Source organism: Chelonoidis abingdonii, chromosome 12 (genome assembly GCF_003597395.2).
Source record: "Chelonoidis abingdonii isolate Lonesome George chromosome 12, CheloAbing_2.0, whole genome shotgun sequence".
NCBI classification, from domain to species: domain Eukaryota; kingdom Metazoa; phylum Chordata; order Testudines; family Testudinidae; genus Chelonoidis; species Chelonoidis abingdonii.
This window is the reverse complement of record NC_133780.1, coordinates 6,985,668-7,003,849: the sequence shown is the minus strand read 5'-3', so window position 1 is coordinate 7,003,849 and position 18,182 is coordinate 6,985,668. Positions and strand designations below refer to the sequence as shown.

The following is an 18,182-nucleotide window of genomic DNA, read 5'->3' as shown; positions in this document are numbered from 1 at the left end:
ACAGATTATTCTCACTCTCTCTCTCTCTCTGGCCCCATGACCAATTTAGGATCTCATTTAATGACTAATTGGAGGATTTCAAGGGCATCTGAATTTTAGACCTCGGTGTCTGACATGGGGAGTTAGATGCCTAAGTACTTTTGTGGACTTTTACAGACACTTTTTACTGACCTTCTACCTTCAGTTCCAATACAGCTTCTTCATAAAAGACACCATCTTGAACAAAACAGCGGTACTTTCCTTCATCAGACTGTCTGACATTCACAATCTTCAAGGCAACATTCCCATCCATGATGCCGGCTTTCAAAAACTCTGTCCTTCCATGATATTCTGGCATCTGCTGCCCATACTGATCCTGCCCATGCTGATACAGGTGCACAAATGAAGTGAACTCAGACCGGAACCATCTCACCTCCATGTTCTCAGCGCTCATCCTGGGGGACAGGTGACAGGGCAACACAGTGTCCTCACCCACAATGGCAGTGACAGGCTGATCAGGTCCAATCACTGTGAACTGAGCTGCCAAAGGCACAAAGAAGATAAAACAAATAAAGTAAATGTACATCATATTCCCTATTAATCAATGACACTCATAAATTAAGTATCAGAGGGGTAGCCGTGTTAGTCTGGATCTGTAAAAGCAGCAAAGAGTCCTGTGGCACCTTATAGACTAACGGACGTTTTGGAGCATGAGCTTTCGGGGGTGAATACCCACTTCATCAGATGCATGAATTAGAATCTCTTTGTGCGTATTTCCTATTCTGTGCCTCTATTGCAGTGCTTTGTCATTGACTAGGATGTGTCCTGAATTTATAAATGAATTTTATGACAAACAATGCATTTGGATAACCATAAGTTATATTAGTTTTAATGGCAGCTGAAATACTTTCTGCCATTATCCTTACAAGCAGCTCCAGATAGAATTAACTTGCATTTGCAAACATTTCAAATCGTTGCTTTCTGTTTGAAACAGTTTAAGTTTTTTGAATGTTATAAAAACGTATAAACTAAGTTAAAGAACATTATTAGGGTACCATTCAGGAAAGAATCTTTCTTCAGGAAGGAAACTTAAGCAGGTGTTTAACTTTAAGCATGAGCTTAAATACTTTACTCCAGTGGTTCTCACACTTCTGTACTGGTGACCCATTTCACACAGCAAGCCCCTGAGTGTGACCTCCCTTATAAATTAAAAACACAACTTTTAAACACTATTATAAATGCTGGAGGCAAAGCGGGGCTTGGCATGGAGACTGACAGCACATGTCCCCCATGTAATAACCTTGCAACTCCCAAGGAGTCATGACTACTAGTTTGAGAATCCCTGCTTTACTCAATCAGGAGCGAAGGTTGCCAAACAAAGCACTTAAATATTAGGAGATGCCAGATTCTGCTACTTTATTTCTGCCTCCTTTTGAGTGTGACACAGTCTTCTGTTCTATGACCTCATTACTGGCCTTTCCACAGAACCCCTGCTTCAGTCCGAGACTGCTCAACTGGCATCAATAGAGAGAAAAAAGGGAAGGTTTCCTACAGCCAACCACTGCCTTGACTTGATGCTCACAGGGAGTACTTTGCTCATGAGCTTTGTGAAGTCAGCTGGGATGTTTGCGCTAATACATCCCCCTCCCCTCGCCCCCTGTCTCTCCCCTCAGTTTTAAAATGGGAGACAGATAGGTGGCCAGGAGAACTTCAAAAAAGAGTCTTAAATCCTAGAACTCCTTTGCCCCCTGTTTCCTATGGAATCTGCACCTACATGGTCAAAGCTGATTAGGTTTTTGAGAAGAAAATGGACATGTTGAGGAAACACAAGAAGGACCATATTAAGAAACTGGATGAATGAGGTGCAGTTATTAATCCTGAAGGCCTGGGGAGACATTTTACTGTATTGTTACTCCCTTTCAACCTCAGCAGCTAGTCCAATCTTGGGGCCTGTTGGAAGTAGACATTGATAGAGCCTGGCATTCTCTTTGCTGCATTTTTTTTTTATTTATAAGGAATGTACCTAGTCCTGCTTCTCCAAATGCAGGAGGAATCAAAAGCAAAAGGAGCAGTTTTGTAACTTACAGTCCCAAGCCTTTCTAGCCAACAGACACAAAAGTTCTCTCTGTAGCTTTTTCCAGGGTCACACCGTGGTCACAGGCACCTGCTTGGCTTCTTTGCTTTATTTTGTCTCCTCCTTTCTCTTTGTTCTTGTCTGCTGTCAGTTCTGTGTGTTTGCTCGCTCAAATCTCACACTCCCACACTCACCGCGTCACGATACCCAGTGGAAAACCTCCTCCCTGTCTTTGCCACCTCCTCCACACCCCCAACACATCCACAGTTCCAGGTGTCGTCTCCACTAGCACTTTTGTCGGTCAAACTTTTGTCGGGCAGGTCACCCCCCTGATCGACATAAGTTTCACTGATAAAAGCGCTGGTGTAGATAGCACTGTGTCAGCAAGAGAATGTCTCCTCTGCTGCTCATTAGGGGTGGTTTAATTATGCATGGAGCAGCTACACAGGAGACTTTACAGTGATGCAGCTGCAGTGCTACAGCTGTACCACTCTAAGGTCTGTAGTGTGGACATAGCCCTAGCCTCTGCACAGACTCTATTTAGTCTTGTTTCAGGTGTGGCTACTTTATTCTCTTTTACAGCTATATTAAGTGAAAGGGTGCATGAACACACCAATCTGAACAAGGTCAACTCAATACAGAACAAGATGTCGCCCAGCTCATAATAATTCATTTATTTTTTACTGATGTTGATACGCTTGGGAACTTGTGCTGATTTTTGTTCAGTTTTGTATACTGTGGTTAAATAGGGTTATTGTTGTTACATTTCACTCCATATTCTTTATGGAAATATGCTTATGAATACGACATGACAGAGTTTGAATAAAGCATTTCCAGTTATGTGACATCTCTTTGGAAACATTATAAACTCCTGAATGTGTTCATCCTATTTGTATGCATGTATCATTCCTTTGTCTGACATTAGAAATATGAAATGTAAACCGATGTTACTGTTACTAAGGTAGTTACGCCAAGTGAGGGCCATTAAGGTACTTCAGGAATTTGATGACTCGTAAGCAAGAAACGATGGGATGTCGATGGATTTGTTTTCCTATAAGTCTGTGGGATGCCTGTGAGGAGGAGGGGTGATGGGGGTCCCTGCATAGGTGCTGACTTCCACTCTGCCCTGTGGGTGCTCAACTCCCCCTCCCATGGCCCCGCTTCTGCATCACCTTTACCCCACCCCAATTCTACCCCCTTCCACAAAGTCCCTGACCACCCTGCCTTTTCCCATCCCAGCTTCGTCCCCTCCCCATCCACATTCCACCCCTTCCCCCAAGTCCCTGCCTCTGCCCTGCCTCTTCTGTGCTTCCTCCCCCGAGCCTGCTGCATCTCCACTCCTCCCCCACCCCTTGGAAAGTCCTAAGTGCCACCAAATAGCTGTTAGGTGATGGGAGAAGCGCTGGGAGGGAAGGGAGGAACAGGAACGTGGCACACTCAGTAGAGGAAGATGGGAGGAGGTGAGCCAGGGGTGGGGAGAGCTTGGCTGCCAGTGGGTGTGGAGCATCTGCTAATTTTTCTCTATGGGTGCTCCAGCCCTGCAGCACCCACGGAGTCAGCATCTATGGGTCTCTGTGAAGACACGTGTCTGTCAGCTGATGCTGGAATCCATCTTGGATTTTATATTTTTCCACAAAGTAGGGGGAAAGTTTAAAGAAAGAGACAAAGGATTCCTGCCTTTTGCCAACTCTCTAAAAGGGTATGAGGCTGTATAAAGAAGGAATCCTGAGGACATCCCTGCTTACCACCCAAGATGCCTGCTGGAACTAACAGAGACTGAACAGATTGGGCCGGAATAGAAATGAGTCTAGTCTGTGAAAGAAACTTATTGGAACTTCTTAGAGGGTAAGATAATACATGTAACCAGTTTCTTAGTGTATTAAGCTTAGCCTTGTGTGTTTGTTTTATTTTGCTTAGTAACTTACTTTGTTCTATCTGTTACCTCTTATGATCACTTAAATCCTACCTTTTGTACTTAATAAAATCACTTTTGTTTATTAATAAAGCCAGTGTAAGTCATTGTTACCTGGAGGGCAAACAGTCTGTGCCTACCTCTCTTCACTTTGAGAAAGAGGGCAAACAATATGAACTTATACGGTATAAAACTTTATACAGTGAAAAATGAGTTTATCTGGGGTTCAGGTCCCATTGGGGCTCTGCCCTGGGGTGCTGAGGCAAGTCTCTTTTAACTGACCCTTCCCAGAGATGAGTTGATCTCAGTGTCTGTGTTCTGCAGAGGGATGTGGCCCTATCTCTGTATCTGTGCTGGAGGAGGCCTGGAGGATCTGGCTCAGCAAGATAGAGGCAAGGGGTGCCCAGGCTGGCAGAAGAGTTAGGTTCAGTGGTATCCCAGCACATCAAGTGACAATCCCAAGGAGGTCCCGACGAGGGAACCCATCACAATTTAGAAATCATACAAATGAAAAAAGTCTGTAAGAAGCAGCAAAAGCTACAGACATTACCTGATTCCAGCTTCTGAACATAAAATGTAATGAAGAAAATGATGAAATCAGGTAGAGAGGAGCTGGTTATGAAGCTGTGGCAGATTGAAAGACCCTTCATCTCAGTGTAACTTGATCTAAATGACAGGACAGGGGGATAAAATAACAACAAAAACATGTTTTGAGTGTAACACAGTCACAATGATTGAAGGCAACCTGGATACAGAGAAAATGGAAAATTATGAACAAGATACATTATTGGCAAAACAAAACAAGACCCTGCAGCACTCAACTTAATTGCATTTCTCTGGTTCTCTGTAACTTTCAATAACGTTCTGAAGGTTGCATCTGATGAAGCCCAACATTTCATGGAATACTCCCAGCATTGATCAAAAGCTGTCTCCTGAGCAAGGGAAACCAACCAATGTGAAAATCAATTTTTTTTAGCCAAAACGACATCCCACAATAGGCAAAGGTTGTTAAAAGTGGGCTATTGAAGATACAATGGGTCTGGTCATGGCACAAAACCAACCCAATCACAGTTTTCAGTCCGTTTCGCAAGGCCTTTGAGAAAAGTTTATAGCTGAAGCAACGCAGGGACACAGATCTCCAATCCTTTACCTCCCCAAGGTGCTCCTTCTTTAGAAAAGGGGTGAGAATTGCTCGACAACAACAAGTGGTAATATCATCTCCCTGACGCTCTCCTGAAAAACCTGGAACAAGTCAGTCCCAAAAAGGGTCCAAAAAGCCTTGCAAAACTCAACAGGCAAACGATCGTTACCAAGTGTCTTCCCTGGAGCATTTAGATCATGTGACAATGTATGGATTTTGGGAGACATTTGAGCATATTACAAATAATTAAATGCTTGTCAGTTGGATCCAAACAGATGGTTGCTTGTGCATTTGATGGAGCTGCAAACTTCTCTGGAAGACATAGTGGAGTACAAGCTTTGCTCAGAGAAAAGTGTAACCCTAATCTCTCCTATATACACACTGCAGAGGTCATCTACTTCAACTAGCACTAGTACGAGCTGCAGACTCTTCAAAAGACATTAACAAAGCTATAAATGTAATGTCTTCATTATATTTTTTTTTCAGCAAGAGTCCAAAAAGACTGAATATCTTGGAAAATATAAAAGATACACTGGGACTGAAGTTCAAATGAATCCAACCTGGGAAAACCTGCTGGCTTTCTCATGAGCAATCCTTGGCTATTGTCTTAAAATTACTCCAGCCGTTATTACTGGCTTTGGAAAGTATCTACCAAGATGGGATGGATCTAAGTAGTGAGGCTGGTGGATTACTTTTGCGACTATGTTCAGAGAAGACTATTGCCATTCTCTCTCTTGTAAGTCTACTGTTGAAACCACTTGGGTCATTAAACAAGGCCATCCAGGCATCTGCTACAACAGTAGTATATCTTTATCCAGCAATAGAAGCTATATATGGATCAATCAGAGAGCTATCCATTGAAAAAGTACTGGAAGAAGCAAAGACTTCGGTCCAGAAGTTGACTAATGAAAGTATTTATATTGAATCCTTAAGTGAAGAGGACAAGAAATGTTTGTTAAGACAATTGAAAAAGTACACAGACTTGATTATTAAAAATCTAGAACAGTGAGTTCTAGATTCTACTCAACTTCTAATAGCTTTTACAGATGCCTGTCCTATAAAACACTGACAGTTGAGTGGAGTGAGGCACTACCAGCAATGGGGATACCATGTGCTCAGGACAGAATAGAGAATTTGAACACAGTGTGGAATATCATATGACAAATGAATGAAGATTTGACTTCAACTTCTTTTTTATCATCAGTAGTGGCTCAACCTGATCTTTGTGCTATGTTTCCTGGGATGAAAGAAGTAGGAATTCATCTCTTGCTACTCCCAGTCACAACAACTACAGTTGAGCTTTCTTTTTCATCATTGAATATAATTTTGTGTTCTGAAAGAACCTGCCTTCTACCTGATCATGTGAATGAACTAATGAGCATATCAGTTGAAGGAACGGACGTACCAGACACATGAGAAGCCACCAGAGATGAACGCATTGCATTCAAGAAGTTCAGTAACAGAGTTGTGCTAAATTATAACAAGAAACCAAGAACAACGTAGATGTCGTGCTTCTTAAAAGGCTTGAGTAGCCAACTTTCATTTGTGTGATGATTTTAAAACATGAGTTAAATCTAATAAAATGGTTTTCAGTTTTTACTATGGTGCCATACAGCCCACCTTCACCCTCATGGTCTCACTCCTCATCAGCTCTGAACACCCTCCCCCCAAGTAAATTTGAACACCCCCCCTTAATTTCAACTCCTGGGGAAAACACTAAGGAGAGCGGGGATTGGAACCATGTCACCTCCATGTTATCAGTGCTCATCCTGGGGGACTGGTGATAGGGTAACACAATCTCTTCACCCACAATGGCAGAGACAAGGTGGTCTGGTCCAATCGCTTTAAACTGTGCAGTGGAATGTACCCGGAGATAAAGAAAACAAATGCAGAGAGAAAATCATGTACCTTTAATTAGTGGTACACACAAGACAGGTCCTGTTTTATGTATTTTATATTCCATGGAGCTATTTCATAGATTTAAAGGCCAGATGGGAGCATTGTGATCACCTGATCTGATCTGCATAACATAGGCCATAGAATTTCCCTATGGCAAAGCACTAGCCTTCCCTGACTGGGAAGTGAATCCACACTATAGCAATGACAGCACCAAATGTTGATCACTAGAACAGCAGGGAGAAGTGCTCTGCGAATGGACACTCTGTGTTCTGAATTTACATACGGATTTTTTTTAAAAAAAAATGTATTTGTGTAATTGTTATTCATATAAATATAAATAAATGTGGACATTCTCAGTGCTCATCCTGGGGAGCAGGGTAACAAAACGTGATCATTGATAGTGTCAGTGACAGCATGCTCAGGGCTAATCATTGTACACTCAGGTGTTAGAGGTACCAGGACCAGGGCCAGCCCTACACCAAATGACACATCTTTGACACACATTCTTTCATTTATTAAACGTTTGAATACCTTTTTAATCACATTTGTATCTCATTTCATGACTTTGATGCACAATTTATCTCTGTCTCATGAGATGATAAATTTGCATGCTAGGATCTGTAAATCTTATAGAAACTTTTTAGTTTTAAGAATAACTGAAATGTGCTAACATCAAGAAATTGAACTGTGCACCAACATTGGGTGGACAAGTATAAAATAGTATTACAGCAGGTGACACTTAGAATGGTAACAGGGCCAGATTTAGGAGCATTTTACTTCAAACATTCTATTTTCCCTTTTATCGCTAACAACAAAAACAGCACCCTTAGCCTGGCACCCCGAAGCCCAGTTCCCCAGGCAGTCACCTGTCCCTAAATCCAGCCCTGACCAGGACACAAATGAAAAGTAATTCAAAGAGAAAAAATATTTTACATCTACCCCCTCAATTCTTCTGCTCCTGGCAGTCGCGTGTTCTTCATAGAGAGTAGGATTAGCCCTGGTAAACTAAGGAAAGAAAGTGAAGGAAATTTTAAGTGGCTGGGGACCTGATCCCAATTCTGCTGACGTCAATGGAAAGAATCCCAGTGATTTCAATGGGATTTGGATCAGCACCTCAGGGCCTTGCCAGCTTTCGGTGCTCAGGTTTGCAGTGTGGGAATCCCATTATCACCTGAGGACTAGTTGGCAGCTCTTGCAGGCTGTCACCTCCTGTTTCCTTATCTGTGCTCTTCAAACAGAAATCTGTGACCCTAGCACTGGGATCTGCTCTGGCTCCCAGTATATTTCTGGTGCAATTCAAGGTGTTTGGTTTTTGACACATGAAGCATTAAATGGCTTAGGACCAGGCTTCCACCTCTCTCCTGATGGTGGCAGAGAGCAGCTGGGATGCTCAGTCTTACAATCCCACTGGATTTAGTGGGAGAAGAATGGTGGTGAGAAGCTTTCAGTGAAGGATCTTCAGCTCTGTAACACTCCATTGGTCTGGTACATCTAGAGTCCATTTTCTGTCGGGAAGGGAATGGATGGAAGAGGATGTAATTGATGTAACCCTTCTGCCCCTCTGAGTTGGCAGCAACAAGGGCCGGGTTCAGTATCCAGGGGTTCCCTTCTGCCCCTCTGAGTTGGCAGCAACAAGGGCCGGGTTCAGTATCCAGGGGTTCCGTTTCAGTAACACAATGCATAACCAGCTCGAGCCCCCACCCAGTGACCTGGGACACTTACATACCCCACCCTCCTAGGCGCCTCTAGGAGGCATACTTTTCCCCTCTTTTATCGCAAGCCACGTGAAGAGTCTGTATAATGTTGTAAAATCTTTTTATAAAGGAAGGAATCAATGCGGCATCCCATTGGAGAACAACACCACAAACAGAGTTATACACAAACTATAACAAAAAACCCACATCCCAAGTACATTTGGCATGCCTTTTCCCCTTGGGTCTTAAGTCCAAGTCACCCCAAAGTCCAACAACCCAAAGTCTCTGGCAGTGCCACCCCAGAATTTCAAGAGTCTATCTGTAGAGTTCCCCCCCCAGCCATGGGTGAAAAGGGGCACCTTACGTGGTCCATGGCCAACTGCCCTGCGTCTCTGTGGGTCTGCTTAGCCGCCTTCTCTACAAACTGCTCGCCTTACCAGCCACTCCACTCTCGTCTCCTTCCAGCCGTCCTCACAAACTGCTTTCCACTCCACCAGCTCCCCGTGAGCTTCTCCAGTTGTCCCTGCAAACTGCTCGGTTCCGCTTGCTCCGTGGCCACTCCACCCGTTCCACAAGCACTCCACTCTCCAGCTGCTCCGCGTCCCACAAGCTGTCCCGTGGTTCGCTCCAGCCATCCCACAAATGCTTCCACTCCGCCAAGCTGCTCTGTTCCGCAGTATAGCTTCAGGCTTCCCCCACTAGTAGCCACATACTCGTGGCTCCCAGCCTCAGTAATGTTTTCACTCTTTTGTATTTCAACTCTTAGTGATCTTCAGCACCATAGTAGGTAGTCCCAGTCCTAAGTGCCCCCATTAGCCCAAAGTGAGTTCAGTCAGTAACCTGCTATCTATTATTCTTAAGGAATAAAAAAAAATCAACTCTGACATTCCACAGTGGAGAGAGGAGACGTTGGCACGGTGGTCTTTTGGCTCCACAAGGCCATGGCATGGCCAACCTTCTCTCCACTCACGTGCGCGTTGGAACCCATATCCCTTGTCTAGCAATGTACCAACCAAAAGCTGAGGGTTGAGTCATTTCTGGGCACAAGCGTCCCACAGCTCCCCATTCACACAATCAGGGGGACAAACTTTTTTTCCTCCTGCCCCAATAACAAAGAAATTGGGGATCCCAGAGCTATTAAAATCACCATCCCAAGCTGCTGTGGGCTTATGCTAAGTTGGGGGGTGGATGCTAATGTAAATCTTTCCACACCCTTTGAGATTCTTGACATTCTTTCCACACTCCCTACAATTCACCACCAGATGTCAGGATACAGCTCATCCTGACTCTGCTTACATTGAGATAAGGTGTGTTGGGGAGTTATTAGTCCTAAAAGCTTTGGGAGACAGCAGGGCTGACTCCAGGCACCAGTGGAGGAAGCACATGCCTGGTGTGGCACATGCTAAGGGGTGGCATTTATTCCGTCCATTCTCGGGGTGGCATAATCCGGGTGGTTGTTTTTTTTTCACTTGGGGCAGCAAAAATGGTAGAGCCGGCCCTGGGAGGTAGGAGGGTGTTTTTAAAACAAACACAAACCAAGCTGCTATTGGTCCATTCACCTTTGTATTTGCAAATAAAGAGAGAGTGATGGGCTCTCTTTATAAATATAAAACCTAATCATTTTAATGCTTTAGGGTTGTATTACTCCGCAGTAAAAGAGTGTCCATCAATGAGCTAGGCCTTCTTGGCAATCTTTACAAAATACATGTATGAACAAACAGACTGCGAATTACCCCCAGGTCAGATCAAATAGTCCAGCACCAACAGAAACCACAGCTAAAAAACAACAAGTAAGGCCCTGTTCCCGCTCTGTGCTTACATTTACACACTGGGATTACTTCCATTGACTTCACTGGGACTGCTCACAGTGCATAAAGTTCAGCCCATTTGTAGGGCACTGCAGGCCTGGGGCCTAAACAAAAACCTCTAGGAGTCAGCAGAGGCCGTGAGGATTCCTACCTGGTTCCAACTTGTGAACATAAACAGTTATAAAAAAAAAATAACAACACCAGGCAGAGAGGAGCTGAATCGGAGCTTTGCCAGAATGAGAGAATCGTCATCTTCACTGAAACTTCATCTACAACAGGAAGAGTAAAGAGAACACAACAACAGTATAACTTCATGAGTAGGCTGCAGCGATTAGGACAAGCGGGATATTAGAGTTCAAGAAATAGAAGATTGCAAAGGACCCATTAAATAGGGGGAGAGGGACAGTTCAGTAGTTTGAGCATTGGCCTGTTAAAGCCAGGGTTGTGAATTCAATCCTTGAGGGGGTCACTTAGGGATCTGGGGCAAAAATTTGTCGTGCTAGTGAAGGCAGCAGACTGAACTCAATGACCTTTCAAGGTCCCTTCCAGTTCTATGAGATAGGTATCTCTCTCTCTCTCTCTAAAAATAGGGATAAATGCATTATGTGAACTCATTTGCATATTATGCAGTGACAGCAGTCGTCCCATAGTCTGCACAAAAAAGAGCAGATCAGTGTAAAATATTAATGTCCCATGACCCCAAAGAGAGAGAGAGAATGAACTCCTCTGAATATGAATTAAGAGCAGGATTTTGAAAATCACTGAGCACTGGCCTAATGATGCCCCACTGAAGTCAATGGGAAAACTTGAAATGACTAACAAGGCAGCAAGGTTAGACCAAGACTGAGAAGTTTTAATAATCTGACCCTAAAATAGTAGGTGTTAGGAGATTTCAGTTTTGTAATTAAAACGACAACTTTAGAATTTTTTCTTCACAACAATCCCATAAACCCCCTCTCTCAGACACAGATTTTCTGTTCCCATCATGGGAAACAATAAGCCAGTGTAATAGGTAAAGTTGAATATGCTGTACATAAAACACAGCAGGTGGGAAATAGATAGGAACCGAACATGTTATGGTAGTTTGTTTTTTTTGCCATAGCATGTAGGCACCAGTCACTGATCAGGACCCCATTGAGTGAGGCACTGTACAAAACATGTAACAAAATCCAGATCTCTGCTCATGTAGGAGATCCCCTCATTCATGGAGCTCTATTCTTCCATACGGACAAAAAAATACATGTGGGGACTTTTTTAAAGTTGCCTTTTGGTATCTGAGATTTTAGGTCACACTCAGGTCATATTCTCAAGCTTTTTTCTGCAATCACAAGGGCTGGACACTTTCTTTAAAAATTAAAACTGAAATTCTCTCAATCACAGGACAAGAACAGGTGGGATTTTATGGAAAATATAAAATATTTCAAGTCTCATGATAAAATTATGAAAGAATTGACACCATTTTAATATATTTCAATATATTTCTTTAAACAATACATGAAAAAAATGCCATTCAGAACAATGCAGAAATAACCACAAACACTTTCTTGTGATTTGATTTTAAAAAAAAATTTCAAAATGAATTTCATTTCAAGTAGATTTCAAATGACAAGCTCAAACTAAAAGGAATGTAAAGATTTATTACTATTATGTTTCTCCTGCATCATTTCTTTTTTTAAAAAAAAAAACAAAACAAAACAAAAAACAAACCAACACCAGAGTGAGAGCAAGAAAATGGGAAAGTCTCAAAACCCACTGCTCCAAAATTAAAGTGTTTGTGTCCATTCATTTTTTTCAAATTATTTCAAGCTGTTTTTTTTTAAGAAAAAGAAAAGATCCATAAATATTTCAAATCAAACAAAAATCATGCAATTTTTTTGATGAAAAATAATTCCCCCTTTTTTAATCATGCCCAGAGATACCCTCATGAATTCTCCCTGCTGATGGTTTTTCACACAAGGAATAACTTGTCTCACAGTTTGTAATATGGGCCTCTCTTGCCATTATGCCATCAAATCTTCCCTAAACCCAGGACAATAAAATCACCCCTACTGGCCACCCTTCTACAGCTCTGTGGCCACACAGATAGGAGGCAACATTAATTATCACAGGATAACAATGCAGTGTGTACAAACTGATCACTCAGTGGTTGCTGTGGATCACTTGACCTCCATACAGAAGACCAATATGAAGCTAAAAGTGGTGACATGCCCTCATTGTCTAATTGTATTAAAGAGTCTGGCCCAGATTCAGTAATTAAGTCCATCCCTATTCAGCAATACATTTCAAAGGGTGCTTCACTTTAGGTACATGTTAATTCCCACTGATCTCAAAATGAATAATGGTTGTAATTTGTTTCCATTGATTCTGGACAAAACTGGACTTTTTTTCCTTTAAAGTATCAGAAGCAAAAGGAATCAGCCCCACAATCAGGTTGAAAACTACTGATAACAGGCAGGCCAGGAAACTATACTGATTGCAGTTGAGTTTGCAGCCCTATGTTTCTTCCTATATTCTAAATACAGGAAGTTACTTTGTTACAAATCTCCCTTTAATGTCACTAAAAACTGGATTGGGCCCAGGGTTTAGTGAAACACAGTAACAGAGGAAATGAATTACTTACTGAATGTACTGTAAAAATCAGGGTTATGGCCAACAAAATAAACTTGTGCTATAAAAAGAAAAAAAGGTAGAATTAAAAACTCCAAATTACAAATCAAAGTACAAAATCCATAGCAAGTGCTATAATAGAAACACAGATGGAATTGCTAAAACCAATAACAACTACTTACTTCAAACTTTTTGATGAGCATTAGCTCTTAAATACAAAATAAACAGCATAATGACATGCATTGCACAGTGATAGTACCGATAAATGACAAAGTGTTCAGAGTAACAAGCATAATATAAAAAACATTTTTAAAGGAGCAAAACTATAATTGAAATGGATTACGAGAAGAGAGCGCAATTCAGGGAATCACAGCAGCAGATCAAACAAATTTATGAACTGTTGTGAGACTTCACATAGACATATAGTGATAAGAGACTCTTTTAAATACTCAAAATGTGTGACACAGAGTTTGAGGGAATGTAGGTAAATTATTTCACTACATCAAGTCTCCTGTAGCAATAAAGTAGCACAAGAGGCAGCAAGTTTGTATATTTTTGGGTTGCGTCCAGAACAAGTCCAACGGAATTTTGCTGTGGGAGGGATTTGGGTGCAGGCTATGGCAGGGAGTTTGGGTGAGGGGTGCGGGCTCTGACCTGGGGCAGGGGATTGGGGTGCAGGATGGGGTGTGGGTGTGTGGGCTCTGGGAAGGAGTTTAACACCTCAGCACATTATATTAGAGAAAGGAGTTGCAGTGACTTCATATAGACATAGAAACTGATAGAAAACTCTTTTAAATACTCAAAATGTGTGAGGCAGAGTTTGAGGGAGGGATTGTATGTATAATCTCTCACAGCATTAAGTCTCCTAGCTGTAACAGTAAAGTAGCACCTCAGCACCTAGTTATATAAAATAGAGAGGCCCTGCAGTGTCTAAGCATTGACAATCTAGGAGTTGGGAGGGTCTTGTGTCTTTAAGACACAGCCCCAGGAACCAGCCCTCTGCTCAGTGCTGACATGCTGGGGGAGAGGGGGATTTAAAGGGCTTGGGGCTCCCCACAGCAGCAGGAGCTCCGCGCTCTTTAAATCCTGGCCCCAGCTAGGCTGCCGGAGCTGCGGGGGTGGGGTGGGGATTTAAAGGGCTTGGGGCCCCTCCCAGCGGCCAGAGCACCGGGCCCTTTAAATCCCCGCTGCGGAAGCCAGTGCGGTCTGGCACGGCGTACTGGCTCTTGGTGGTACGCCATACTGGACCGTACCGGCTTACTTTTCACCTCTGGAGAGCACCTGCTTACCCCTCCATCTGGCCCCTGCTGTCTGAGGGAGCCAGCCCAGTTCATCCCCAGGGGTGCTCTGAGCCTCTGCCCTGCCCTGAATCACAGTGCTATATGCCTCTGGGCCTACCTCTTGCCCTCTCCTGTTTTCTGAGCTAACTGTGCCTTTGCCATATGCTGAGCCTGCCTGTTCTCAGTGCCACATTGGTCTGAGCTCAGTGTGTCTGTGCCCCACCCCTCTGTCATGCACTGAGCCTGCCTGTTCTCAGCACCGTATCAGCTTCTCACTCCCCCTAGCATTGCCCTTCAGCCTGTGCCTGGGATGCACTTGGGCACACAGCTGGATGCCAGAGTGTGTGTGAAAAACATCACCGGATTCAGGGTAACCACAGGTGGGTTTTTTTAATAACTTCAGCAAAAAATGATTTGGGGGAAGTTTGTTTCTGTGCAAACTTCCTGCCTTTCAGCATCAACTCCTCCCCCATCTCTTTCCCCTCCCCCTCCCCTGTCATTGAGGGAGAGTGGAGACTTTCTGCAGGAACGGAAGGAAGCCAACTAAGCAGGGATGGTCTGTTGGGCTGTGTCTAAGAATTTTACACTTGATATTTTTAACCTGAGGAAAAATATTCATCCTTGTGTGACCCTTCTGCCAGGTGGAGTCGGCAGCAAAAAGGGCCAGGTTCAATATCCAGGGGTGCCTCTTAACAATACAGCACAGAACCAGCTCAAATCCCCACCCAGCAACCTGGGAAAATTACACATCACCCCAGTTGCCTCTAGAGACAAAACTTCTCCCTCTCACAAGCACAGAGTTGGGGTGGGGGTGGGGGGTAGAGAAGAAACATCTAATGAAATGGAGGAAAGCAACCCAGCACTGACTCGGGAAAATACCGCACTCAGGATTCTTAAGCACACTACCACAATCAAAACACCCACCCCTGAGTACGTTGGCCAGTGTCCTTTTGCCTCAGGGTCTCAAGTCCAACAACTAAAAGTTCCTTTAATGTGCCCCTCTCTGCTCTCTCCAATGCACCCCACTCACACTTGATATTCTTGGTCAGGGAAGACCCCAAATTCATAGATGTGTTCACGTGAGTTCACCTCCCACCCAGGAAAGGGAAGAAGGGGGGAAAATGTCACTTGCTCCTCCAGCCACAATATAGCACCCACTGGGATGTCCTAAGGTCCCACCACTTAGCACAGCTCTCAGTGATTTCAGCTGTTAGCAGGGGAGCCTCACCGCTAGTGCAGGCTGCACAGAATCTTTCACCAGAGACATTGTCCTATAGATCTGGTTATCAGTGATTTCAGCTCTAGTGGTCACTTAACAAAACTCTTCATAGAGCCTAAGGAGCTTTATCTCTAAACAGAAAAGAGGAAATGCCTACAATTCTTACACAGAGCCCACACTACTAGACAGAGATACCAATACCCACCACCACATAGATTTGGCATCTGAGCCCCTTGCTTAGTGGGTTCAGTTGAGTTAAGGTGACCCTCCCTCAATCAGGACCAGCTCAGCACAGTTCTGCTGCCCTTTACTCACACAATCAGGATAACAACATCCCATGACCACTGCATTCAATACTCAAGTGATTTGTAACCCAACACCAGCCAAAACTGATCACTTGGGCAACATTACACAGCTGTCTGCTAGGTACCTGGGCAGAGTGGGTGTGTTCATGTAAATACAGCCTGGTCCTGAAAATTCCTCCTCTTCCCCTGCCCCTCCACTCCCTAGCTCATCACTAGCTGTCAGGGTACAGTTCATTCACACTCTGCATACACCCAGGTCAAAGGCTAAAACACAAATCATTCCCCTACCTTGTGTCTGTGTAACAAACGTCACCACAGCTCCAGGGTCTCTGGGGAGCTCCTGGCTACCTCATTCCTTTTGGTTACATTGAATCCAGCAGAAGCCTTTTTAATAAAGTAGTTTATTCTTGTTTCAGACTGTTTCGTCTGAGCATCTGGGATAATTCTAGCGGTTTCTAATGAATGTTTGAATCCTTCCCCCTCTCTGTGCACTAACTAAGGCTCAATGCCAGAGGAAAAGGAGGGGAATAGCAATAAATCACATGATGTTATTGGCATGAAGAGACAAAAGCAACAACTCAACCTTCTTTTTATGGACCATAACTGTGATTTCTGCCAAGTCACCCACTTCTCACATCGCTGGTTGGAGCAGTCGCAAGAGAATTTTGCGGGTAGGGTTGTGCCAGCAATCAAAAGCTTGGGTGGTGCAACAGGGAGAGAGTTCACACTTACCAGAGGAAAAATTACTCAGGGATATTTCTTTTTAAATTATTACTCCTCTGCATTGTGTGGTTATTAGCAGAGGCAGGTCTGAGCAGTGCAGCTTGCACTTCAAGGACAAAATAATATTTTTTCTTTATTAATAATTATTATTTTCTTGGTTCTCAGAAGGTACCACATGTACAGATAGTAGCCGTGCCACTGAACGTGGGGCTTTTCTTCTATGTGACAGTCTGTATTACAATAGAGTGTCTGCACTAAAATAAATTTTGAGAGATCATTTCACTACAGACCCTACATTTTGTTTATTAGAACATTTTTCATATCAACTTTTGGTGTTCGGTTCCTGGGGTTTAGTCTTGTATGGTTCATGGGTTTTATGGGGTTTATGCTACTTTTTTTAAAAGTTAATTGAAAGCTCAAAACAAGAACAAAACCAAACAAAATCTCTCCTTTAACAGGCTCCAACTTCATACAAAAGTTTTCTATTCAGAAATGGGATAATGAAACTGACCAATATCCATATCTCACTCACCTAAAAAATAAAGAAAAAAATAAATATATAATAGTATTAGATGCTTCCCATTCTCAGATACTATTTCGCTGTATTATAAATACAAATATTAAGACTGAAAGATTATTTTTATCCACACCTATAATTACTATTGCTTATCAGCTGGGTGAAATGTATCTATTGGTGTGAAATTTATCCAAATTAGTCTTATCCCACCTATTTTAAAATTAGAGTAACCTCTCCTTGCTGCTAAAGAAAGAGGGAAAACTACAATTGTGTCAATGTGTTTGTGGAAGTGGGGGAAAGTGAAATTTACCCAGGTCTGCAGTAAGTTTCTCAAAAACTTTTACACAGATAAATATTCATGATTATTCACAGCTGCTTTCTCCATCAGTTCCCAGTTAAAATATTGTATTCTTTTCGGCCAGGGAAGATATGGATTTATTTTAAAATGCTTTTGAAATGAGTTGTGAATTCGACAGGGTGCGACATGAGGCCATGTTACTGTGTCTCCATTGCTGACAGGGAAGGCCTTGGATGCATTCACCCATATGGCCAGTGAAGACAATAGAAATTATGTGCTCCAGTGTTTTTCCAAGTATCAAAGTTTAGGCTGACTGGTCTGTAATTCCATGAGTCCCCTTTTTAAAGAATGGTTCTACAAGAGATCAAAATGCATGAGCTGAACCCCCCCAAAATGATGAGATTGGCCCAATAAATCATTACATTTAAAAAAAATGTCTTAGGTCACTCTCTTGATGTTTGATGGACTCCCCCCGTCCCAGCCCATCTTCAGAGTGTGGCCCGGGCCTCAGGCTCAAAAGTGGCCTCAAATTTAGACAATTTGTTTGGAATTGGATAGGATTGCATTTGGGCAAGTTGCAAAACTTTTCTTCAAATTTGTCGTTTTGAAATTCCAAGTAACATTCATAGACTCATAGACTCATAGGTCAGAAGGGACCAATATGATCATCTAGTCTGACCTCCTGCACAAAGCAGGCCACAGAACCCTACCCATCCACTTCTATAA

The 18,182-nt window shown here is 43.0% G+C and overlaps 1 protein-coding gene across 1 annotated transcript in view; it reads right to left on the bottom strand.

Annotated features, from left to right (window-relative positions):
* Positions 1 to 18,182, bottom strand: part of LOC116825936 (butyrophilin subfamily 1 member A1-like) — a 93,829-nt gene that overhangs the window by 46,035 nt on the left and 29,612 nt on the right. The window contains 2 exon segments of the mRNA XM_075071705.1: positions 172 to 519; positions 4,516 to 4,631. Of these exon segments, the coding sequence (XP_074927806.1) occupies positions 172 to 519; positions 4,516 to 4,615 (448 nt within the window). The 5' untranslated portion in view covers positions 4,616 to 4,631.